Source organism: Dromiciops gliroides, chromosome 3, assembly GCF_019393635.1.
Source record: "Dromiciops gliroides isolate mDroGli1 chromosome 3, mDroGli1.pri, whole genome shotgun sequence".
Classification (NCBI taxonomy): Eukaryota; Metazoa; Chordata; class Mammalia; order Microbiotheria; family Microbiotheriidae; genus Dromiciops; species Dromiciops gliroides.
The window spans coordinates 268,331,404-268,358,395 of NC_057863.1; the positions used below are offsets into that span (position 1 = coordinate 268,331,404).

At 36.1% G+C, this 26,992-nt stretch overlaps 1 protein-coding gene across 1 annotated transcript in view; it reads left to right on the forward strand.

Moving 5' to 3' along the window:
- The window catches only part of RUNX1 (RUNX family transcription factor 1), a 361,259-nt gene that overhangs the window by 235,433 nt on the left and 98,834 nt on the right, over nt 1-26,992 (forward strand). Inside the window, exon 6 of the mRNA XM_043990790.1 lies at nt 20,158-20,262. Within this exon, the coding sequence (XP_043846725.1) occupies nt 20,158-20,262 (105 nt within the window). The remainder of the gene's footprint in view (nt 1-20,157; nt 20,263-26,992) is intronic.

Consider the following 26,992-nt stretch of genomic DNA (forward strand, 5'->3'; position numbering starts at 1 on the left):
AAGGGAAGTACCAAATAACCACTGATTTTTCCTGTTAAAAAAATAACATTTCTCTATAGTAAATATCTATTATTAATATATTTGAATAATTATTTCAACATGCCACCAATTCATTATTCATATACTCTTGTTTTACGCTATGGGAAAAAGGAATGTCTAGCTTTTTAGCCATGTGGACCAGTTTTCTACTTTAACAGCATCAGATAGACATTTATGGAAAACAAAAAGTGAAGAAGTAACACAGCAACTAGATTATATGTAATCAGCTATTGTCAAGAGTTTACTTGCCTCTTGTTCCTGTTATTATTTATACATATATGTAACTATAGGTATACTTTCCTCTCTTCCTGTAAAACAGTGAAGACAGAAACAACTGTTCATATTTTAGTGTGATTAATTGAATGTTCAGCTAGCCTTAGCAAATTGATTTCTTTACATTGCATGGCAAGTTGAAATTTTGTGGCAGAAATCTGAATTACATTTTATCTATGAAATCATGATTTGTTTGTTTTTTACTTTGTTTTACATAGTCGAACAAAATAGCAGTGATTCATTTGTTTTATATCTTAAACTAAGATACTTTCTCACTCTAAGCCCTAGAAGGCAATACAGATAACAAGGACCAGGGGAAAAGAACTATTTTTGTAACTTTGCATACCTTGAACACATTCTTTGATATTTTATTCTTTTGTGATCTTATTAAGCACTTAAATATTACTATAATTTTGTTAAATGTTTGAGTATTTCTATGATTTTAAGTATGTGGATATTACAATTAGTATGAGGCAGTCTTTTTTTTGAGAATTTTTTTAATGAATGTTATGTTATAGTTAGTGAAGATAAATTGAACTCTTCTTCCCACCCACCCTTCACCTTCGTTGGCCAGCTTGAATATCTTTGGTTAGTTGTAGCTCGTTTTGGTCTGAGTAGAGAGGAGATAGCTATCAATTACAAAGTGGCTATAAGAGAAATAATGGTTGAGTGATTTTTAGAGCTTCCTGTTTCAGTAGCAAACATTATAGACATAAATGGTCACCCAGAGAAGTGCTGAATCACAGATTGGCATCTGATATATCTTTAATTTTTTTGTTTTTTCTTTTGTGGCAAAGGAAAAGATGATATGCTATTTGCTTAATGCTGTCTTGTTTCCAATAATCATAACAAAATTCAGATCAACAAAGTTGTTTATGAGTTACTAGGTACCTAAACATTTAACATTATTACATATTATCTGGGGGTTTTGTTTTTCTTTTTGCCTTTTAGCCAAATCGTGTGTGTGTGTGTGTGTGTGTGTGTGTGTGTGTGTGTGTGTGTATTTGTTCCTGCAAAGTTCTTCATCTAAGTTGTCTGAGGAAAAGATCCTTTGGTGATAACATCCTGATAATGCTATGTTAATCTGTATTCAGAATAAAACAACAAAATTAATTAATTCGTTTATGGATTTTATGAATTTCCAGAGAATAATTGGAAAGATCTCAGCATTTCCACTTCTTACTTGTGTGATTTTGGAGAAGAAACAACCTACTTGGACTTTAATGGTGTCATTTATAAAATGGGGAAGGGGGAGGCAGTGGAGGGGGAAATAAACTAAAGTGCCTGTGAGATACCTTCTGATTCTATGATCTATGGCCTTATGCTGGTGTTGTCAAATTCCTTGCAAAGGAATAATAAAAGAAGGTTGTTCCGGAACATGCCTGTAGATGCAAATATTCTTCAGTGTTCAACACACTTCTCTGCCTTAAACTATACCTCTACTGGTTTTATTCAGTAATTATGAGGCAGTTTTATCTTATTTTAGTCCATGTAAAGACTGAAGAAAGGGGGCAGCTAGGTGGTGCAGTGGATAAAGCACCAGCCCTGGATTCAGGAGGACCTGAGTTCAAATCTGGTCTCAGACACTTGACACTTACTAGCTGTGTGACCCTGGGCAAGTCACTTAACCCTCATTGCCCCCCCCCCCAAAAAAAAGACTGAAGGAGGGAGATCAGCCAAGATGTTACAGTGTAGAAAGTACAGCTGATCTCTGTCACAAACAGCTTGCTGTTGTTGTTTGTCTTTCATTCTTGAAGAGGACCATGACATCGGGGTGATGTTATGACTTGCAGTGAACTGGATTTAAGTGAGGGAGGGCTGTGCAAGGTCACCAACCTTACTCTCTCCTCCAGAACCACCTAGGTCCAGTGGCAAGATTTACATCAGGATGACTGAAAATGACCCAAAAAGCTAGAAAACACAGCAAGCCAAATCCTGATTGGTAAATACAAGGAAGAAATTCCAGTGAGTCATTATTTCAGCCCAGGATGGCATAGGGAGACAGAGAGGTTTGCAGACATTTGGGACAAGGTCTAACCAGGAAGGGCTTCAAGGAGCATTCCAACAAAGGGATCAAAAGAGGGCCAAGGTTGGGGTAAGAAGTCCCAGACCCACAAAGCGGTGCCAGACCTTATGTAGAAAGCAGGAGCAGGTGCCAAAAATCGGCTCTGCAACTCACTACCCAGTTACAAGAAACAGATCCAGAGTGGACTGAGAAGGGAATATGTACCTAAGGAGTGACAGTACAGTGTGAGCAGTGGTCAGGTTCCTAGATTGTTCAGTAGACAGAGTGTTGGAATTCCTGACATGGAGTCAGGAAGACCTGAGTTCAAATCCCACTGCAGACATCTATTAGCTGAAGGACCCTAGGCAAGTCACTTAATCTGTTTTAGCCTCAGTTTCTGTATCTGCAAAATGATATATTGTGCCTGCTTCAAAGGGTTGTTGTGGAGATAAAATGAATTAACATATGTTAGCAATTACTATTATTATTATTATTAGGATGTAGACTAAGTATAGAACAATTTTAGAAGCAAATAGCAGTTATGTGGACCTAAATCCAGGGACAGTGAGAGTTTCAATTTCAGCTCAGTCCAAAGCCTGCAGCAGAATAAGTAGATCAAGAATCCCAGACCAAAAGGGAAACTACAGTCTATCTCTGAATCTGCAGAGTTTTCTAGCTAGCTGATATTCCGGCCGCAGCATTCTACTTATACTCAAACTGGGGCAAGCCACAGGTAGGTTGTCTATTATTCAATTCGAGGTCAGGAGTTTGTAGAGTTCAGACAGAAGAGTAGCAATTTCTGGGAGAATGTAAGCTTGCAGGTCCTCATCCTGAGTGGTCTCTGAGATCCTGCAACAATACAGCACTCAATACCTCAAGAAAGAAATGGGAGGTCTGATGAGGACACAAGCTCAGCCCAGACATTACCTCTAGAAGTATAAAAGGCTTGGCCCTAAAATAAAATCTGAAGTCAGGAAAGAGACTGGAAAAATGAATACCCCCCCCCCAAAAAAATCCCATAATAAAGACCTATTACAGTGACAGGGAAGTTTGGGATACAAACCTAGAAGAACAAAATCCAACTGATCTACAAAAAAAAAAAAAAGCTCAAAATGCAACTTTGGCACAAGATCCACTCAAATTCCTCACAAGATTTTAAAACCTAGTGCACTGGTCCTGAGGATACTCCTCTCACCAATCTCTCCTTAATTGTAAAGAGGAGGAAAGAATTGAAGAGAAGAAAAAGTGTAAGAGCATAGGATGGAGAGAAATACACAGATAAGGTCCTTAACTTTGCATGTGAATGGAATAAACTTAGCCATAAAAAGAAGATAGCAGAATGGGGTAGAGAGCAAAATCCACAGAGAACTGGGAAGACTTCAGTGAACTAATGCAGAGTGAAATGAGTAGAACCAGTAGAACAATTTATACAACAGCAACCATTCTAAAGAGAAACAATTTTGAAATACAAATTCCAACTGATGCAATGACCAACTGCCATTTCAGTGGACACAGGATAAAACATGCTACAGGCTCAGAATATAGATTCATACATTGAACAGCTTTAAAAAATAGCTGAGGGAATGTATTCTTCTTGACTATACATGTTTGTAACAGGAATTTTTTGATTTTCTTTTTCATTTGGGGAGAGAAGAGAAGGAAGGTGAAAGGGAGGGGAGGTGGATTTTTGTTGTTTGAACAAAAGAAAATTTAATTTTAAAAAATATGCTATTTGTTCTTAGTTAATATAGAATCTCAATACAACATCCGGCTGCTTTTAAACTATCCAGGGACTTATCACTTTAAGTAACTCTAATTGATATCACATGTCACTGACATCTTCCACCTAGATTTTATGTCATGGAGGGCTCTTAAACTGTAAAATGACCTCACCAGGAGTGGCTCTTTTGAGATATTCACAGCACTTTGCATACTGCTAGATTTCAAATGTGTTTCCTATGATTTCCCAAGCGCTACCCTGAAATGTAGAAACATTAAATTAGGGCCCACTTAAATTGTACTTTTCTCACAGAAGATGTAAGCAAATATCCTACTTATATTTCAAGTTAGATTATTCCCTGCTTTTACCATAAGGTCTAAGACCATCATTAAGAATTTATGATTTGCATACTGCCCCCTAGCCCACATGAGAAAATCCCACAGACTTAATGGAGCATTTGCCGTAGTTAAGAGTAGTGTGTGGTTCTAATTGAGACATCATACAGAGAGAGCCTTTCTATGCTGGGAAGCATCAACCATCTTTACTATCTTATCTAACCCAAGACTATAAGTGGAATAGGGCTGGGATTCTTTAGGTGGCAACCCTCCAGGTCCTTCTGTCTTTTTTACATCTCTAGTAGCTGCTACCCTTATGGCCCAATCAAAAATCATTATCATAAACAAAGGTAGTACCTAGTTTCTTTGCTTGAGCAATCATGGACAGAGGTAGTGAGGCACAATGGGTAGTGAGGTACAATGGAAGGAACTCAGCTTCTGAAGTCAGAGAACTTCATTTGAATCCTAGCTCTTCCACAAATAGCCTGTGTACAGTTAACCTGCAAGAGTCACAGTTGCTTTATTTATAAAATGAGGCATTTAGAGTAGATTTCATGTGGCTATAAGAGAGTGATCTCTAATCAGGGATTAACCAGGGCCCTAATCACCTGGCTCACAGTTTATCTTCCAATGAAGTTTCTTGCATCAATTTAGTTCTGCACAGTGCTATCTACACATTAATTCTTCCAGTTAAATAGTTGCCATCTTCCCTTCCTGCCCTCTAGCTCCAACATACTCTGAAGGGAGTTACTTTGCAATTGTGAGTAATTCAGAAGCGTTACCAATGGGGGCAGCTAGGTGGCACAGTGGATAAAGCACCAGCCCTGGCTTCAGGAGTATCTGAGTTCAAATCCAGCCTCAGACACTTGACACTTACTAGCTGTGTTGTGATCCTGGGCAAGTCACTGAACCCCCATTGTCCTGCAAAAAAAAAAAAAATGTTACCAAATGGTCACAATATCCTTAAATGAAGATGAATAAAGTTAAGCCTATATGATATCAGGTTATAGAGAAATTATAATTTAATAATAAAAGTGGAAAAATGGATCCACAGCCCTGGGAGTTCAGGCTCCAGAGGAGATTCCTTGTGGTAAGTCATTGCTGTGACACTTCATTAATTCAAAGACCCATTATTTCATCAACATCAGTATGCTCTTCACTGATGTAGTTCACAGCCCCTCTATTTTGTAACTTGTTTCCATGAGATTCAGTGATGAAAAATTATGCATCCTAGGGGTCAGGAATATGTTGATGAACCTCTTTTATTAGTTAGGTTAGTGCTTGGACAATAGGCACACAGTCCATTGATGGAACAATTTCCAACAAGGCCCTTGAAAGGTCCTTTCCACTAGATAGGATTTGCCAGAGCTATATTCTACTGGCATGACTTTGAAAAACAGAGGACCACATACGGGCCCCCAAGGAGGCATGACAGAGTAGAATTTTAATGGAGACGCTATGGTAACAGAGTGGATAGTGAACATTTTATAGGTTAGCAGAAGTTTTTCAGTTCTGATTTCCAACTGTCTATATGTCTGCTGAAATATATAGTTTGAATCCTTCAATTTAAGCTAGTTTCTTTGTTTTTTGGCAACAAAAAAGACCATATTAAAAAAATTATAAGCACTGGGCACTGAGAACACAGATTATCAGTGGAAGAAAGGACCTAAATTATATTGTAATCTGAATCATTGTTTGCCATAGAAAAGTATTTTTCCTAACTCATTCTAACTTTTTCATATAAACGTCAGTCACATAAATATTTATAACTCATGTGTGCCCTTTTCTATTTAAGTGATCTTTTCACAATAAAGCAGTGTGGTGTCTCTGTGGGTCCCTGTGCTCCCAAGGCTGGACACCCGACAGTATCACATTTTTCCTGAACTGTAATTTCTGCCTCCACCCAAGTTTCAAAGAATTTGTAGCAGTGCCAGGGAAGTTGGCCTCAGACTGTATTTAAGGACATCTGGGCTTTTCCACTAGACATCATTCTTGAGGTTCTGACTGTTTCACCATTTTCATAAGCTCTGAATGGAAATTCAGCCTCTTTCTGTTCCTGTGCATATTTAGCTTTGTTCAGACTTATTTAAAGAGTTAGAACAACAATAATCGGTGCACCAGCTCTTATCCAAACTCTTGGATTACAACTCGACTTGGCAGAATTATGAACTTTAAACTAGGAGTCCTCACTGGATGATATTTAAAAAATAGATACCAGTGAGACCTAACCTGTATTCAGCAGGCCTCTGGCGGTGTTTGCGTGTGCGCATGTGCATCTGCCTGTGTGTGTGTGTATGTATGTATACTCTATTTACTCTGTTTCCCTTGTAAAAGGGTATGACACCAAAACTTTGGGTGCCTCATGTGATGGCCCTCACTGGGCCCTTTCCAGTTTTATACAAAAGGTTTAAGAGGAAAAATCTTAAACTGGAACTCATATGTCTCCTAGAAGTTCTTAAGAATATTTTTTTTTATGAAGCTTTTCTATTCATGACTGTCATCTCCTAATTCAATAAAACAATTTGCTTGTGTACTGCTTCCTCAGTTAGAACGTGAGTTCCCTGAGGGCAGTATCGGTTTTTGGCTTTTGTTTGTATCCCCAGGGACTTACTACAGTGCCTCACACCCGGTGAGCACTTAAGTACTTATTGACTGACTGACTGGTCCTTTGTGGCTTCACTAAAATCTGTGTAGGGAGGCAAGTCACAAAGGGTTTCTGTGGATTAGCATTTGTGGGCTCTTCAGTTGCATTAGTGGTTAACACCAAATAATATGGGAAAACTCACCAGAAGCTCTGAGCCTTTTCTTACCTATAAAATAAAGATGAAAAAATCTTATCTTTCCTAACTTCCAAGGTTGTTGGGAGGGCAAAAATGAGAGGGCAAAACATTACCACTTATCATTAAAATGTAACCTTCACCCTGAGTAGAACTGGGAGAAAAGGGAAAGATATTAGCTATTTACTGGAGACAGAAAGTGAGGAATTAAACAGTCTTTGGATCCCCTTTGGATGAGGATGGTGTCTGGAATGTAGTTTGCATATAAGAGCTAGATTATATAAGAGGATTTGGAATCAGATAACCTAGGCTCAAATCTTTCTTATGTTACTACCTGTGTAACCTTGGCTAAGTCATTCGACATCTTTGGACTACAGTTTCTACATCTGTCAAATTAGATGGTGGGAGTAGCTGGCCTCTTACAATCTTTCTAGCATTAAATCTATGATCTTCTGATAGTAAATGTCTCTGAACAGAATGAATGAACAAATGGGGTTATTCTTATGTATTGTTTTCTTTTACTGTCTACTATTACATACATTATGCACAAAAAAGTAAATATATGATGATTTAAGAATACTAATAGCTAGTGTATGAGGGAAGATTTCAAAGAAGCTTTGGCATTTGGGCTGAGCTTCGAATGACAATAAGGATTCTTAGAGACAGAGTCAAGTAAAGACTAAAAAATTCAGGTAAAAAGGATGACTTCTGCCAATGCAAAGAGGTGGGAAATAGAATATTGACCATGGAGAACAGCAAGTAGTTAGTTCACTTTAGCTGAACAGAGTAACAATGCCGGGTGAGTCTGGAATAGTTTAGAATCATTCTGGACAGGAACTTAAATGTCAAGCTTATACATTGTATTTGATTCTAGAGCCACTGTATTTTGGCAGTTGTATAAAGGATGGATTGGAGAGGGGAAAGACTGATGTAGGTAGACCAATTAGAATACTTATTGAATATATTAATATGGATATATACTTGGTTGTCATGTGGTGATTGGTGAAAGCATTTTAAATATCAAAGTGGTTACTTTAAAATACTTAAAACAGTCTTTGTACTAATAATAGTTCTAACCAGAGATCATATACCATTTGGAGTTTTTATATTGCTGTTATCTAAAACATTTATGAAGCACCATTAGCTATATAACTAGGGGAGTAGAAGCCCAGAATTGCCATTGACTATCTGTGTCACTTCAGATAAATCACTGAAATTCTCTGATCCTGTTTCCTTACCTATAAAATTACAAGGGTTAGACCAGCTGGATTATAATGTACTTCCTCTAGTAGGATCTCCCTCTTTATGGGTTGATTTTTTAAAAAATCCTGCACTGGAAATATGTTTAATGTTATTATGTGTGTGTGTATATATATATAACCTATATCAGATTACCTGCTGTCTAGGGGAGGGGCGAGGGAGGGGAGGGAGGGAGAAAAATCTGAAATTGTAAAGCTTGTATAAACAAAAGTTGAGAACTATCTTTACATGTAATGGAAAAAAAATAAAATACTTTATTAATTAAAAAAAATCCTGCACTGAAAATGTATATATTGTGTTCCTCTACCCCTTAAGAATCAGAAAAATGCCTTATTGTCAGTGAGGGCTGACAGTGGGCAGCTAGGTGACACAATGGATAGAACAGCCTGGAGTCAGGAAGGCCTGAGTTCAAATCCAGCCTCAGACACTCACTAGCTGGATGACCCTGGGTAAATCACAACCCTGTTTGCCTCAGTTTTCCTATCTGTTAAATGAGCTGGAGAAGGAAATAGCAAACCACTCCAGTATCTTTGCCAAGAAAATTACAAATGGAGTCATAAAGGTCAAACACAACTGAAATAACGGAACAACAAATTTACAGTAAGCTAGTTCTATATCAGGATTGAGATGAGGAATTGCTAACAAGGCAGTGGGAGGGAAGTAAAAGGTAAATTTTATCTCCTTTTCAACTTCACCTGGGTTCATTCTAGGCCATGTTACATAAAATCAGATTTGTCATTTGTACTTATCCATTCAGTCACCTTTAGCAATGTTACTTTGTAAAATTTGATGATTTTTTTCTTGAGATTGCCATTGATATTTGACAATCATTTTCCATATAAAACTCACATTATGCCCATATCATAGAATTTGAGTGTTGAAAGGGCCCTCTTAAGGACATCTTATCTAACTAGTGCTTAATAACAATCTCCTTTACAATCTGTAATACCCCCATAAAAAGGACATTCCTCTAGACACCTCCTACTGTGGTGATGCTTCCTGGGGCAGTCCAACATGATTTTTTTTGGATAATGAAACATCAAAAAGTTGATCCTAAATTCCCCAAATTTTCCTCTTTGCAACTTTCATTGATTGCTCCTAGTTTTGCCCTCTGGATTCAGGTAAAACATATGACAGACATTCAAATAATTAAAACAGCTAAGATATCTCTCAAGGCAGTTAGGTGGCATAGTAGATAACTACTGGACTTGGAGTCAGGAACACTTGAGTTCACATTCTCCCTCAGTCAGTAACTAACAGTGTGATCCTGAGCAAGTCATTTAATCTTAATTGATTGCCTCGCTTTCCTCATCTATAAAGTGGAGATAATAATGGCATCTCCCTCCCAACTTTGCTGTGAAAACCAAATGAGATAATACGTGTAATGCACTTTGTAAACGTTTAAGCTCTGTATAATTGCTACTGGTAATGATGATGATGTCCTCCCTAAATTAACCTCTTATTTTTCTATGGCTAAACACTTTCAGTTCCTTAAATTGATCTTCATATGGCATGAACTTAAGGCCCTTCAGCATCCTAGTCGCCCCTCTGCAGACCATCTCTAGTTTAAAGATATCCTTCTTAAAACATGGCAGCTGGGGCAGCTAGGTGGTGCAATGGATGGCCCTGGAGTCAGGAGTACCTGAGTGGAAATCTGGCCTCAGACACTTAACACTTACTAGCTGCGTGACCCTGGGCAAGTCACTTAACCCCAATTGCCTCACTAAAACAAACAAACAAACAAACAACAACAACAACAACAAAAACAGGGCACCCAGAATTGAATTCAGTATGCCAGATGTAAGCAGATTACCAAAAGGTCTATCACTTCTCAAGTCCTAGGTACTGTGAAGCCTAAAATGATACTAGCTTTTTTGGCTTCCATATATTACTGTTGATTTATATGGATCATACACTTTACTAAAAGCCACTGATCTTTTTTTTCAGATGAATTGTTATCTAAATACACTTAAACTCCAGTATTAAGACTTCACATTTATCCTATAAAAATTTTGAAAAATCTTTCCTTTTCACCTTTTTGTTATCCTTGAATTTGATAAGCATACTATATATGCCTTTTGGGGGGGAAAGAAAGTGATAAAATATGTTAAGTATATATGCCCAAGGGCTCTTTGATGGAGACTTCCTTCTAAATTGACATTGAATCATTAATGACTAAACCTTGGATTTGACCACACAACTGGATTCCAAAAATATCTAACTATACTATTGCATAGCCCAGGTCTCTCAATTTTCCCCTCTAAAGAACAGCATGACAGACTGTCAAATACTTTCCTAAAATCTAAGTTATCTATAACTACACCATTCCCTTAATCTATAAATCTAGTAATCCTGTCCAAAAAAGGAAACCATATTATTCTGGAACAAACTCTTCTTGAGGAAGCCGTACTGGTTCTTTGAAATCATCATGCCCTTTTCTAGATATTTATTTACTACACTATAGATTTCTTTATATGAATCAAAGTCAAACTCACTAGCCTATAGTTTGCAAGCTCCATTTTACCCCCTTTGTAAAAAAATCATGACCTTTGCCCTTCTTCAATCCTGGGTTACTTCTCCCAATTCTTTGCAATCTTTTAGAAAGTACTGACAGTGGCTAACAATGACAACTTCTAGTTCTTTCATTTCCAAAAGATGTAGTTCATCTGAGCCTAAAGATTTGAACTTGTGCTTCCTTATTATTTCTTTACTTATCATGGATATCTTACTAACTCCATGCTTGTCTTGAGCATCAAGTCCTAATAAACCATTTGAGTTCTGTCATTTTTCTGAGAAAACATGCAAAGTAGGTGTTGACCAACCCAATTTTCCTCCCATTTCTTTTATGATTCCCCATTATTCACCCATCTATCCTCTTTTCCCCAGCATAGCTTCAAAAAAAAATCCCCTACTTTTGTGTAACTCTTACATTTCTTCATCATCATCATCAATCTGTTCTGGGTTACAGCATTTGTGAAATTGTACTTTGTCACACTTTCATCTTCATCTCTGTTAACTCCCTATATTCAGCAAAGGATATTTTAAAATCTAAATTGGCCAGGGCAGCTAGGTGGTGCAGTGGATAGAGCACTAGCCCTGGAGTAGGAGTACCTGAGTTCAAATCTGGCCTCAGACACTTGACACTTACTAGCTGTGTCACCCTCCGCAAGTCACTTAACCCCAATTGCCTCACTAAAAAAAAAAAAAAATCTAAATTGGCCTATGAATTCATTCTGAATCCATATTAATTTCTTTAGATAACTCTCCCTATTTTCACTCATGGGAATTATTTCTATTTGAATTTTCAGAATATTATCCCCTCAGAGGTTATTTGTCTTGTAGATTTTTAATTTCTTGCTTCCAACTTATTCTTTTTCTGGGCCCTTTGAAATCTAGGATGAATGTTAGATTATGCCTGACTTCTTTGTCCTTCTGTATCCAAATTCTAAGATGGAAGGGTCATTTTCTCCAATTTCTCATAATTTTTGCCCCAATAACAAATTTCTCCTAAGTAGTGAGAATCAGATTTGAAAGAAAAATTGTCCTCTTTGGTTCCTCCAACTTTTGAAGGAGGAAATTATTAATAAGGAAATAATCATTTTATCATTAAAGAAAGTGATCATTTCCTTCAAAAATTTAGCTGAAATTAGACATAATAAAAAAGAAAAAATACAAACTTCTAAAGAGCTTGAAAATCCCCTTCACTTTCCTGAATATGACTCCTCCTACTTTCTCATTCTCCAGGTTTTCTCACACAACAGCATCCTAAGTACATAAAAAGAACTTCTAATCAAATTTTGTTTTGTTAGCATTAAAGCAAAAAATGACCACATATCTATTTTAAAGATTTTTTTACACATTTTAAATGTTTAAATATATTATTATATCTTAAGACAGAAGATTCTATACTATTTTTTTATAACAAATGATTGCAGTACTTGGTGTGATAGAATGACAACTTGTTTGAGAGTAAGGAGGAGACCTGGATTTTAATCCTAGCTACACTAGGCTCCTCATTAGCTGTGTGACCTTGCTTAAGATGTTAAACCTCTTTGTGTTTCTGCTTCCTTACTTGTAAAGCGAGTGTAGTGGAAAAGGTCTCTATTGGGAGAGATTTTTAAGATCTCTTCCAGATGTGTTAACAACATATTTATATAATAATTTAATGTTTACAAAGAACTGATACATATATATATGCATATATATGTATATATACATATTTCTCTCTATATATGTGTGTATGAGTGTATATGAATAATATTTTAATTTGCCCTCAAAATACACAGTCAGAAATTGGCAGGATAAATATTATTATCTTTATTTTATAGATAGGAAAACTGAGACTTGGAGAATTTGGTCACATACTTAGGGGAGCTAAGTCTGAAAACCAGGTTTTCTGGGAACAGTGGAACACATAATTTTCGTAGGTATACAAGGCTGTAGCCTCAAAAATTCTTATTCCATCCATTATGCATATAGGCATATATATTCATACTTATAAACTCAGTTGAAGTTCAAGACCTTTAAAATTGATATCTGCTATGAAGTACCTAAGCAAGGGCAGCTAGGTGACACAGTGGATAAAGCACTGGCCCTGGATTCAGGAGGACCTGAGTTCAAATCCTCCTCAGACACTTGACACTTACCAGCTGTGGGACCCAGGGCAAGTCACTTAACCCTCATAACCCCCCCAAAAAAGAAGTCCCTAAGCAAAATAATTATGAAACCTTCATTGTCTGGGTGTTTAGATAAGATGCATACGTTTTAGCTTCAACATAAATCCTACAGGAAGGTGAAACCAAATGAATCCCAAAATACATAGGTTACCTGTAATCTGTGGCTCAGGGACTCAAATATGTTAGTACTAGAAGGGCACATTTTGACCCAGTATAGTAAGTAAAAGAAAATGCTCCTTCATCACTTGAAAATCACCAGGGACATTCCTGAATTAAAAGAAAAAGAAAACCTTAGTGATCTGCTGTGAGTTTGTGTTTATTTGGGGTTTTTTTCAGCTACAAAGAGATAAGATTTCTATCTATTTAGTCAGTAATTATAGATTCACAGAATCATAGATATAGGGCTGAAATTTAGATTACGTCCAACCCCCTTTTTATATATGAAGCCCCATATCATTAAATGTCTTGTCCAAGGCCACACACACAGAGCTGAGGTTTGACCTTAGGGACTCTGAATTTAAATTTTGTGCCCTTCCCACTTGACCATGATGCCTCAAACAGTGATGACTGATATATAAGACAGTAAAAAACAAACAGAAAAAAACCCAATTTTTCTAATTAATTTCTCCAACTTTTTTTTTTTTTTTTTTTTTTTTTTTTTTAGTGAGGCAATTGGGGCTAAGTGACTTTCCCAGGGTCACACAGCTAGTAAGTGTTAAGTGTCTGAGACCAGATTCTTACATTATTTCCTGCATTATGCTATTTGAGCTTTTTAATATGTCACATGCTTAAAGAAGACTTGTACTATGAGCTGTTTCTGTGTATCCTTTCTGGTATATAATTCATTCATTCTTTTAAAATTGTTTTTTTTATTTTGCTTCTGTTATATAAGATTTTCTTTTCCTTCATTGTTTTATTTTCCACATCTCTTCATATCTTTTAATTTACTTTTTAAAGTAAGCTTTCTTCTTATCTTTTGTCCTTATATCACTTTAATTTCTCAAGATTCTCCCTCCCTGGGAGCAATACCTTATAACAAAGAAAAAAGAACTGAATAAAACAGGTTAGCAAGACTGACCGATTTATCTAGAAAGCCTGACTTTATATGCAGTTTCACCCCTCCCCCTTGCATCTTCAAAGAAGTTGGAGGAAATATAATATAGCTGCCCTTTAATTTCTCCATCTTAAAAATTGAAATTGTCTCTGTGTGTAGATGAATCTTTTGTGACAAAGGGATATTTTCATATATCACAGAAACCATTCCCCAAAAGGGAATCAGTCTCTAGTCTGGCTAAATCTGCCTTTTCTCTGTTCCCCATATACCAGGTTCTATTTCCTATTTATGTGCCTTAGCATAGGGCATACCACATGGCTGAAATGTACTCTCTTTTCCTCCACCTCACAGAGTCCCTTTCTTCCTTTAAGATGCAGCACAAGCAACATTTTCTGCATGAAGCTTTTCCTGATCTACCAGAGTTCCTCTCTCCCAGAGTACCTTTGTATGTGTCTATATCATATTCACTTTAAATTTATGCTTTATATGTTGTCTCTACATTTAGTATGCAATCCCTACTTGACAGTGCAACTTGTTACATTTTTTGTACCTGTTATACCAAGGGCCTAGCAGTGTTTGGCACATAGTAGGTGCTTAAGAAATGTTTGTATATTGATTTATTAAAGGACATTTTTATTTTCATAGAGCTATCAGTCTCATCTGGGAATTGGACTTTGATCTACAACTCCTTTATCACCAACCAAACAACAAACATTTTACTAAACACTTATTGTGTGTTAGATTAGATCCTGGAGATAAAAAGACAAAAATGAAACAGCCCTTTCTCTAAAGGAACTTACATTCTACTGAGGAAAATAACACACACACACACACACACACACACACACACACACACACTCTCTCTCTCTCTCTCTCTCTCTTTCTCTCTCTCTCTCTCTCTCTCTCCACGTAAATGATGGTGATACAAGGCCTGGAAACAGGAAGGTACTAGCAGCTACTGGGATAGAGAAAACTTTCATGGAAGAGGTGTTGATCTTTGAAGGAAGACAAGGATTCTTTGAGGCCAAGGTTTGGAGGAAGTGCATTCCAGGCATGCAAAGACATGAAGATAGAAGATATAATTTGTATATAAGGAATAACAAGAAGGTCAGTCTGGTTAGACCATATAATACATAAAGGATAGTAATGTATAACAAGTTTGGAAAGGTCAGCCATCCAATCCCACTTCTAAAATACATAGGAACATGAAGACAGCACTAATTTTTATTCCTCCTTAATCCTAAGTATGTTCTCATTCCCTTCCTCATTTATGAACCCTCTAATTTTGCTATTCCTTCCCACAAAATGCACTGACTCACTTCTAAGGGGGTCAGGGTATTTATTTAGTCCATAGTACTTCAGTTCTCCTCCTCCACCTTTACTTCCCCAGTTTCTTTGAGATCTACTTACATCATTATTCCATTATATCTTTTTTTATCCCTTGATAATTGCTCTTTGGTCTTTTTTTTCCCTTACATCTGGATTTTGTTTTTAAGGATACTTAAATATCTCTCTTGTTGAACATCCATATTTTTTTCATTGCTGGTTAAGTTCAAGCTTTCAGGATATATAATTTTGGATTGCAGCTTGAGCTGCTTTTCTTTTTGAAATATGTTATTCCATTACATCCTGAAATTCTTTGTCTCTGCTGAATAAACTGTTATTATTTTAATTCCCTTTTCTTTATATTTGAAAGTCTTTCTCCTGGCCTCTTACAAAATTTGTTGTCTGTTGTTGAGAATGTTCATTTTAACCACTATTTGTCTTGCAGTTTAAAACATAGTTATTGTTATTTTCCTGGAGATGATCTGTGGATTCATTCAATTGATGTTTTGTGGTCAATATTCAGAAGTTCTGGGAAATTTTCTTGCATTATTCCCTGCATTATGCTATTTGGGCTTTTTAATATGTCACATGCTTAAAGAAGACTTGTACTATGAGCTGTTTCTGTGTATCCTTTCTGGCATATAATTCATTCATTCTTTTGTGTTTGTGGTTTTTTTTTTTTTTTTTTTGGTGAGGCAATTGGGGTTAAGTGACTTGCCTAGGGTCACACAGCTAAGTTAAGTGTCTGAGGCCGGATTTGAACTCAGGTCCTCCTGAATCCAGGGCCGGTGCTCTATCCACTGCGCCACCTAGCTGCCCCACTGCGCCACCTAGCTGCCCCTCATTCATTCTTTTAAAATTGTTTTATTTTGCTTCTGTTATATAAGATTTTCTTTTCCTTCATTGTTTTATTTTCCATATCTCTTCATATCTTTTAATTTACTTTTTAAAGTAAGCTTTTCTTCTTATCTTTTGTCCTTATATCACTTTAATTTCTCAAGATTCTCCCTCCCTGGGAGCAATACCTTATAACAAAGAAAAAAGAACTGAATAAAACAGGTTAGCAAGACTGACCGATTTATCTAGAAAGCCTGACTTTATATGCAGTTTCACCCCTCCCCCTTGCATCTTCAAAGAAGTTGGAGGAAATATCTTCTTATATCTCTTCTTTAGAGCCAACCTTGGCTATTTTATTTGTGCAGCATTTAGTTTCAATGGTTTTGTTCTTTTGTCAATTTCTATCATTATGGTCATTGGGTACAATGGTTTGTTTGGTTTTTTTTTTAGCTCTACCAACATCATATGTCTTCATAGATTAAGACCAACAAAAGTACCTTAGGTATCATCCAATCAAAATTCTTAATTTTATATAGCAGTAAACTAAGGTATTGAAGAAGAAAATGGGAAAGCACTCCAGTATCTTCACCAATAAAACTCCAAATGAGGTCACAGAGAACTGGGCATAACTGAAATGACTCAACAACAAATAAAGAAGGGATTGTTTGGGGCCAGAAGATTGTTGCAGTACACATTTGAGCATCATCCTTTGCATGTGGTAATGTCTTTTATTAAGAAAAATGGTAACTTGAAATATAGTTGATTTTTTTTTTTACTATTTACCTTAGCAGAATAGCAACTAAAATGGTAAAGGGACTAAGGAACATGTCATTTGAGGATGATTCAAAGGAAGTGGGAATGTTTAACTTGAATAAGCAGCCTTAGGATGAGTACATTACCTAAATTTAGACATTTAAAGATCTCTCATATGGAGGTCCTGCTTGACCTCTAAGGGCAGAACTAGGAGCAATGAAAAGAAAAAGAGAATAATGTTGTTTGGGTCTAGGGGAAATTTTATGAACAAGAATTCTCCCAAAGTGGTTTGGACTGTTTTGAAAAGTAATGAATTCTCCCTTGCATGAAGCATTCAAGCATGGAGTGATCATTTCTTTGACATGTATGAGAGGCTTACTGTTCAGATATGGGTTGGACTTCATACTCTGAAGTCCCTTATATTTCTGAGATCCATTTATTCTGAGAAGGGAAGAACTTTTTGCCTGGGGAAGTGACATGACCAAAGACAGAGAGGTGAGAATAACATGGCTTTTGAGACCAAAGTGATGAGGTCAATGTGAATTACTAGAGAGTGGTGAGTGATGTCTTAATATAGCAGGACTTGAAACATATACAGTAGAGTTTAGATGTAACTTTGTAAGTAATGGAATAGGTAATCCATAGAATAGAAATATACTTCTCAAGACCAGAGACTTTTGTTTTTCTCCCTTTTACTCTCTGGTACTCAGAACAGTATCTTGTATGAAGCAGATACTTAAGAAATGTTAGTTGATTTGAATTGAAATGGGGAGCTAGTGTAGGTTCTTTAGCATAGGAGGGTCAGATGAATGTGGTATTTTTAGAAAGATTGACAGATGGTGTGTTAGATAGACTTGGTTAATGCTCAGGCTCTGTGGCCTCCTGCACCTCCCACCCCCACCAAGCTATCATGTGTTCTATTCCAGCAGAGCCTTTCTCTCAGTTAGATATGATAGCTGGAATGCATCTGATCAACTAATCCCTGCTGAGATATTAGCTGACAACAGCTTATGGTGTTATCCCATCCAGGACACTAGGGGAAAAAAAGAAGAAGAATCTGTAGTGGTAGAATTTCAGGCATCATTAACAGACTGGTGGGGGAGGTATATTTGGAAAGCTGTCTTCCTGAAACCTTTAAGATTAAACATGTAAGCAACCACCTACTCAAAAGGTCAACCTTATCTTGCATATTAACAGTGTACTTCAATAGTGTATTGAGTTCTACTGGTGAACCTCGGCTCTCAAAGAATTTGAATATGGGTCCAATGATGTCTGGGTTTTAATGACCAGTCTACCTAAGTGCAGAGAGGTTTGTCAGTAGATTAGGTAAAGGGTGATAACTTTTTTCAGTTACAACAATCCTCAGAGACCATCCACCAAGTTATATAAGAATTTCATTCTACACTAATGGAATAAATACTCATACTGATAAATTTACAGATCCTTGAAATATTGAAGCATTTTTATTAAATTAGAAATAGAAGATAAAACTTTGTATCTCAGTATATGTTTTAGTGGAAGCTATGCAAGGTTTTGGGACTGCTTACTTATTGAGGTTGATTCAGTTATGGGAATTCAGAGCTAGAAGGGACTTTTAGAGGTCCTGTAGTTCAGTTGACTTAATTATAGCTAGCATTTTATACAGAGCCTTAAGGCAAATCGCCTTATGCTGGTTATCTCATTTGATCGTCACAATAACCTTATGAGGTAGGTATTATTATCCCACTTTGTAGACAGGTAAACTGGAAAATGGTACACTCTAGCTTGAAGGGGAAAAATAGTTTTTGAATGCTCTGTGTGTGTGTTTTTAAGAAGGTCAAGGAATTGTTCATATTTTTATTTTTGTCTTTTAGACCAGGTGCTCGCTCTTCTTCCATGTACTCATGTTTTATAAGAGTAAAAACTATGCTATCATATTTATGCCTCATTTGATGATTACAAACACTTTTAAAACATCATCAATGGGGCAGCTAGGTGGTGCAGTGGATAGAGCACCGGCCCTGGAGTCAGGAGGACCTGAGTTAAAATCCAGCCTCAGACACTTGACACTTACTAGCTGGGTGACCCTGGGCAAGTCACTTAACTCTAATTGCCTCACCAAAAAAACCCCAAAAAACCCCCAAACCATCATCAACCCTCAAAATAGTCCTGGGGAGTAGATAGCACAATAATTATTATGTTTATTTTATAGAGGCCAATTTCACTGTGCAGCACACAAAGCATATTCATATTGGCTTCATATTTATTTCAGGTCATTCAATGAAATACCTTTCCTTATTTATTTTAGTGACTTCTAATTTTTATATGATCTAACAGGCCATTTTCTCTCTGTATATCTAGAAAAAACAAAGTAAAGCAAAATAAAACCCAACCCACTAACAATGTCAGTTCATCAGTAAATTGTGATTTCAAATATATTGAGATTTTTTTATATCCCGTCTATTCCCTAAATTAGAAATGATTTTTTTCCTGTTTCCTCAAAGCTGCAAGTGAAAGTTAAAGAAAGTAAGAAGGTTAATGGTTGAAACTGAGAGAGCCTTATAAATAGATACAGAAAAATTCCACTGGGGCTTCTGATGGACATTGGCCCACTAATATGTTTTCCTTTCTTTCAAAGGTTTACCTTGCCTTGTTTTATTCCCTTACTTTTTTGTCCCCCGGCCAAATGCGTGAATCTGCCAAACTGATCCTCAAGTTTCTAGAGTTGTTAGCATGAAGTACCTCAGGCCTATCTTACTTGTTAATTATTTTAATTATTCAATGCTTATAGAATTGAATAATTAAAATTAATGATCATGTGAAATGTTATATGTCATCAAATAAAGTTATGTAATAATAAAATGGATTAAACATTGGTAATGTCTTCTAAATATGACATACTTTGCTTTTGAATTTCATGGGCAACACTCTATGCTAGAATGATGGTCATTCTGCTGGCTTTGAAACCTATTTAAACATGAAGATTCAGTCGCTTTAAGGTAAAGTTGTCATTGTCATTTCTGCTTCTGTGCTAGAAAGTAACGGTCAGTGGTAATTAATCCCTAGCAAATGTGGTGATTTCCTATTTAGTAATATAATGTCATCATCTCTTCTTTCTTTTAGGGAAAAGCTTCACATTGACCATTACCGTCTTCACAAATCCACCACAAGTAGCTACTTACCACAGAGCCATCAAAATTACTGTGGATGGACCTCGGGAGCCTAGAAGTAAGTTACCTATTCCCTAAGTATATACCCTATTGGAGAACTTGATACTAATTTGTGGCCTTAACAAGTATGGCATCACTTTAAATGAAACTGAAACTTTACCAACATCCAGGGGGCCATAGAGTAAGTCAAACACCTGCACTTACAAAAATTTCATTCTAAACACATATGTTCTTTGAATATATTTTGCAAAGTGGATAGGATGCTAGTCCTTGCTCCTGGAAGAGCTGAGTCCAACCTCAGCAAATGGAAGAAATTGTTAAAAACACAGTGTTGAATATCAGGAGATAAACCAAAGGACTTTGCTTAAGTTAAATTAGGAACTTCTTGAAGGGATAGGATATGTTAGAGAATCTGTTCATCAATAACATCTTGAAATTATACAGGACCTATAATAAAACACAGGAAGAGGTAAAACTCATTAAAATAGGTGAATGCAGCATATCAATGATGTTGATCTTCTATTAATTTTAAAACATAGACTGAGATGTTTTAACCAGAATCTGCTAGTCAACATGAGGGAATAAACTTTGCTATGTTACAGTGATGAAAACCTTCACCACGCTGTTGTTTCTACTCTGAATTACTTCCTTTGAATAAGATGTAATAAAGTAGAAGAGTTTTTAGAGAAAAGTAACAGAATATAGATGACGAAAAATGTGTTTGTGAAGGACATTTTTAGAACTTGGGTTTGTTTAGTTTGGAAACTAGAAAGCTTAGTACTGACTTCATTCTTTCCACCTCAGCTTCAGTGTCAGAGGATAAAACGGGTTGTTTTCCTTGCCAGCACCAGCTCTTAATACCATCTTCTCCTGTCTCCTTGAGGAACTTGCCCCTTTGATTATCTCCCTCTCCTGAATTTTCAATTTCTCATTCGCTGGTTTCTTCCTTTTTGGCTACAAAGATTCCCAGATTCCCCCTATTCTAAAAAAAAAAAAATCAAACAAATAGCAAAATAACCTTCACTACCCAAGCATTACCTTAAGCTATCATCTTATACTGTCTTTCTTTTATAGTCAAAGAAGAAAAAGCCATCCATCTACACTTGTTCCTCACTTTCCAGTCAATTCTCAACTTCTTACAATCTGACTTCAGTCTCTACAACTCAACTAAAACTATACCTTCTAAAGTCACCAATGACCTCTTTATAGATAAATTCAAAGGCCTTTTCTTCATCCTCATCTTTTTTTTTTAAACAACTCTAAAGCATTCAACATTGTTGACTATTTCCTACTCAATTGACTATTCTTTTTTCCCTGGATTTTTGTGATCTTGCTCTGTCATGGTCTTCTTTCTACATGTCTCTAAACGACCTTTCTCAGTCTCCTTAGCTAGATTTTCATATCTGTCCATATATGTGGATATAGTTCAGGGATCTGCTTGGGCCCTCTCCCCATCTTTCTCTGTACTCTTTCTCCTTGATCTCATCAACTTTCATGAATTAAACTATCAATTCTAACCAAGTGACTTCCATATCTATATATCTAGCCCCATTCTCACTCTTAATTTCCAGTTCTTCATCACCAAACTCCTATTGGACATGTTCAACTTAATGCCCCATAGGTATCTCAAACTCCCCATGTCCACAGCAGAATACGTTATCTTTTTTCCTAAACTCACCTATCCTGGAAAGCTGGGGAGAGTCAACCTCAGTCTACATAGTTAGCAAAGTAGATAGAAGGCTAGGCCTTGCACCTGGAAGAACTGAGTTCAATCTCAGACACTTACTAGTTGTATGACCTTGAGCAAGTCACTTACCCTCTATTTACCTCTGTTTCCTCAGCTGTAAAATTAGGGTGATAATAACACTCACCTACCTTTCAAGGTTGTTTTGAGTATCGAATGAAATGACATTTGTAAAAGACAACACAATGATTGGCACGAAAGTAAGTACTATATTAATGCTAGTTACTATTATTTCTAACAGAATGGAGAAAATAACTGGCTTGATATAAACCAGGGTTAAAAAGTAGACTTATGTACCTTGTAAGGATATAGTTTGTCAGATATGGTGCAAAGATACATGTTGATAGTTCTTGCCTTGGTTTCAGCGATCACCAAAATTCCCTTGTCTCCCCTTTTCTCTGTGGAGATGCTGCTAAGATGATGGCAAATATAATAAGATATTCCACCAGATCTAAAGACACCAATGGGTGGTTGATCTCAGTAGGTGCCTTTTAAATTCTAATGGGGATACTAGTGCAAAGGATTATCTTATTCATGAATAGAAGAAATCTTTACATCATACCTGCCTACATGGCAAGGGTTACTGGACAACAGTATTCCAAGTTCCCTCATGCCTTAAATTCCCAGCTGTGTCACAGACTAGGTTCTTCCTTCTTTGAAATTCTATCTGTGTTCCTCTCTTGTAATATGTACATGTCTGGCTGTGGCTAATAACATCATCCTTCCTCTAAACTTCCTTTTTTTTCTTTGTCAAGGATGTGACTATATATATATATATATATATATGTATATATATATATATATATATGTGTGTGTGTGTGTGTGTATATATATATATATAATTTTAAAGATCACCATCATTTTCCAGTGACTGACTCCCTAAAGTACTCTAACGTAAAAATAATGATAATGACCATAGTTGATCAGAGCCAATCAACATATTGGTTACATCTGAAAATGAATGCCTCATTCCATACCACTTGTCCACCACCTCTATGTCTGAAATTATAATGGTGAACACTTCTACAGTGAACAGAATTTTTAAATCTTTGAATATGGCTTAATTTTACATTACTATAGTCATTGTGCAAATTGTTTAGCCTACTTGATTCTGTACCAGCTTGCACAAGCTTATTTTTTTTGGTTTGTTTTTGAATTCTTCATATCTGTTACTTCTTATGACAAAATAATGTTCGATAAGCCATATTTTATTCAACCATTCCATAATTGATGGGCACTCATTCTGATTATAGTTCTTTACTACTACTACCACCACCACCACCACCACCACTGCCACCAAAAAAAATGTTGCTATGAATTTTTTTTAATATAATTTCCTCTGCCTTTGATATCCTTAGGGTATATGTCTAATATTTCATCATCTTGAAGATTAGTTCAGCTTTGATTCTTAGCAACTCCTCAGCACCTTCAGCTGCCTCTCTCCTCTTAGAGGGTAAAGCAATGAACTCTTCCCAAGGCCTCTCTTTATTGAGGCCTCAGACTTTTCCAGCTAACTTCATTGGTTTCTCATGAATATCCTGCACCACTCCTTCTCAAGATCCTTCCCAGGACCCATCTCTCCACCACCCCCGCCCTCAAACTTCCTTTTCAGTATTGTCTTCCCCATTAAATTGTAAGCTCCTGAAGTGCAGGAACTGTTTTCTCTCTTTTTTACTTTTATCCACAGTACTTAGCAAAATGCCAGGTATACAGTGTGCTTAATAAAGTTTTATTTAGCAGTAGCTATTCACTTTTGACTATAATGGTATTTCTGGGTTAAACTTATTTTAGTCCAGTTCCAAATTGATTTCCAGAATGGTTGGACCAATAAACTGTTCCACCAATAGTGTGCTTTTCTTCTTGAAGATCTTCCCGTGTTTACCATTTCACCTTTTGTCATCTTTACCATTCTATTGGGGTAAGGTGAAAATTCAGAGTTGTTTTAATTTGATCTTCTGTTATTATTGGTTATCTTGAGCATGCTTTTGTGTGTGTTGATATCCTGCAAATTATTATGAAATTACTAAGAAGCTATTCTCTATCTCCAAAGATTAAACAAAGGAAATATATGTAACTTAGAGTAAGGAGGAACTTTTTTAAGCCTAGGAAAGAACTGTATGCCTATGATAATGTTTAAACACAGGTAAAGACTATGAGAAATTACTGAATCTTTATCCAAAGCAATATTTTAGTAAGGCTGTTTAATTTTTGGAAAGATAACCCTGTTGATCTGATTTTTTTCTTTTTAATCAACCAAGCAAAGGACAAAATAAGATTACTACTTAATGTGGTTGTAAGCAAGTTTTTTGTACCTCTTGTTGGTTTATAATTTATAACAATAGATATCAGAAGGATTTGTGAGAAAAAGGAATTAACTCAACTATGGGACATTTTCACAAAGTTCTGTCAGGTGGTATTTGGGAGCAAGTCAGTTGCCTTCTTCATGATAGTTCTACATCACAGGCTACATTGTTATCTTTTTTTAGAAAAACCTTAAAAGGTGTAAAATACAGATATTTCTTAAGCACTTAGCACATTTCCTCGTACATAATGGATACTACATAAGTGCTTATTCTCTTCCCCTACTGATTATTTTAAAATAATTGACCTGTTATTTGGTGGTATGATATTTACTCCAACATAGAAAGTATTTCTTGTATAAAGCTTCAGCTGATGTTAGGAGAAAACACATTGACAGAAGGAATCCTACACATAAGGAAGTTCCATGCATACAGCTCTAGGGAATCTATTTGTTAATATGTGTGTAAACTATTAATTAGTGAAATATATAATTAACACATTAAAAAGAGACATTACTTTAACTTGAAAGTTTTGGCCCATGACAATAATATGAGCAGTAAATACCATTCCCTCACTCCTTTCATCATTCTTCTTTTTTTGTTATTGTTGTTATTGTTTGTTTGTTTTGTTTTGTTTTGTTTTTCTTTATGAATGAAGCTGAATTGTAATATGTTTGAGGGCTGGGCTTTCCCCCCTCAGTAATGAAAAAAAACCAGCAATCATAATTTCATGTGCCTGTAATTTAGTTTGGCCATATTGTGTGGAAGTAATAAAATAGACACATAAATGCCTACATATATTTCTTTCACTTAACCATTTGAATAGTTCACTTGCACTTGAATATGGTCTTTGGCTTTAAAAAAAATTTAAAAGAACCGTTGTCCCCAATTGACCCATCTGGGCATTTCTCCTAGTGAGCTGGATTGGGGTAGTCCATCCGATGTCATAACTCATCATCTGTTTAGTCAGGTATCCATAACATCTAGAACATTGAGATACCTAATTAAAAATTCAAAAGGTTAATAAAGCAAATATTGACTATTTCTGGGGACAAATTCTGCCCTCAGGTTAAAACAGTCCTTCACAATGGTTATGTTGTGCCTGAAATTTTTAGATTCATAATTACTGACAGTGAAGTCAAAATTATAATTTACAAACTCTGGAGAATGCTGCCTTCTTAGGCCACTAGTCTTCTTGAGTACAATATATATTTTAAAAATTTTTACATACATTTATCATCTGACTCTTTTATTTTCCCTTCCCCCAAATGATACAATTGAAAAAACCCTCAAAATATGAATAGTCCAGCAAAACAAATTCCCACATTGGCTATACCCAGAAAATGTATGTCTCAGTCTTCCATATAGGTCAATCACCTCTCTGACCAGAGGAGAGTGTGGGGGGGGGGGAGGGGGTAAAAAGGGTTTTTTTTAAGCCTTTTGTTCAACAGATCTTAAGTGTTGTTAAGTTAAAATATGGTCTATTTAAATAGGCCATCTACTATTATGGTATAAAGACCTTTTTTTTTTTTTTTTTTAGTGAGGCAATTGGGGTTAAGTGACTTGCCCAGGGTCACACAGCTAGTAAGTGTTAAGTGTCTGAGGCCAGATTTGAACTCAGGTACTCCTGACTTCAGGGCTGGTGCTCTATCCATTGCGCCACCTAGCTGCCCCAAGACCTTTTAAAAATACTTTGTTAGGAAGATGCTGTACTAATTTTTATTTATTTAGATTCCTGAGCTATGAATCAAAATAAAATGAAACAAAAGAAATAGAACTTATTGATTGCACTCAGTTTTGAATGATATTCTTATTTTTAACTGTTCATTATTTGGAGCATCTTTGTACTGAAATTCCTATATTTTGAATGAAAGATAATATTCAGTAGGATAAAATAATTCTAATTTGGTTTGCTCCCCAAAAGAAAGTGACTATTGATAAATGTTACATTTGAAGTGACAGCCCTATTATAATTCAGAAAAGGGCATCTGGGCTGGGCATATCTCAATCAACTAGTTATTTAAATCGAATCAAAGCAGGTGAAATGTATCAGTTATCTACTTCCCACCAGAGCAGACTCTACAAAACTATATTTATGCTTCTACTAATAAGAGACTTTGGCTAAGCTGCATATTTTTATTGTTAGAAATTAGTAAAGATAATAATAATAATGACACAATAATAATAACAGTAGAGGAAAAGTCTATTAGATACCTCCTTCCTTGACCCTTTCCCTCTTTGGCAGTAGAATGTTAGCAAAATACTATACATCTGGGATCCTATCTAATATTTTATGGTATTAATTGTTCTTATCTAGTTTGAAGACTATTTAAGATTATGCATGGTCTTTAACAATTATATTGAATCTAACAATCCAAAATAATTTATTTATTGGTGTTTAGAGTACGATTTTCAGCATGTCTTTCCCACAATATTTTGTTGAGTTTCTTCTTGTATACTTCTTTGTGGCTGGAAGTTTGATACATTAAATGCTTTCTCTGGAGCATAAAATTCCCCACTAATTAGCACATTCTCACCTCCCTATTATTCTCCCCAGTAACACTGAACCCTAGCTGTCTGCTCCCTCATGCCCATTCATACCTTTTCCTACTCCTAATGTCCTACGTCAGGTTTTCCTGCCCCTTGCACCAAGACCTCTGGAATGCTTTCTGCATAGTTAACTAACATTCTTTCATCTTAAACCTCTGCCTTTCTTTCTCCTTCTATCTTGTGGTATGCACTAA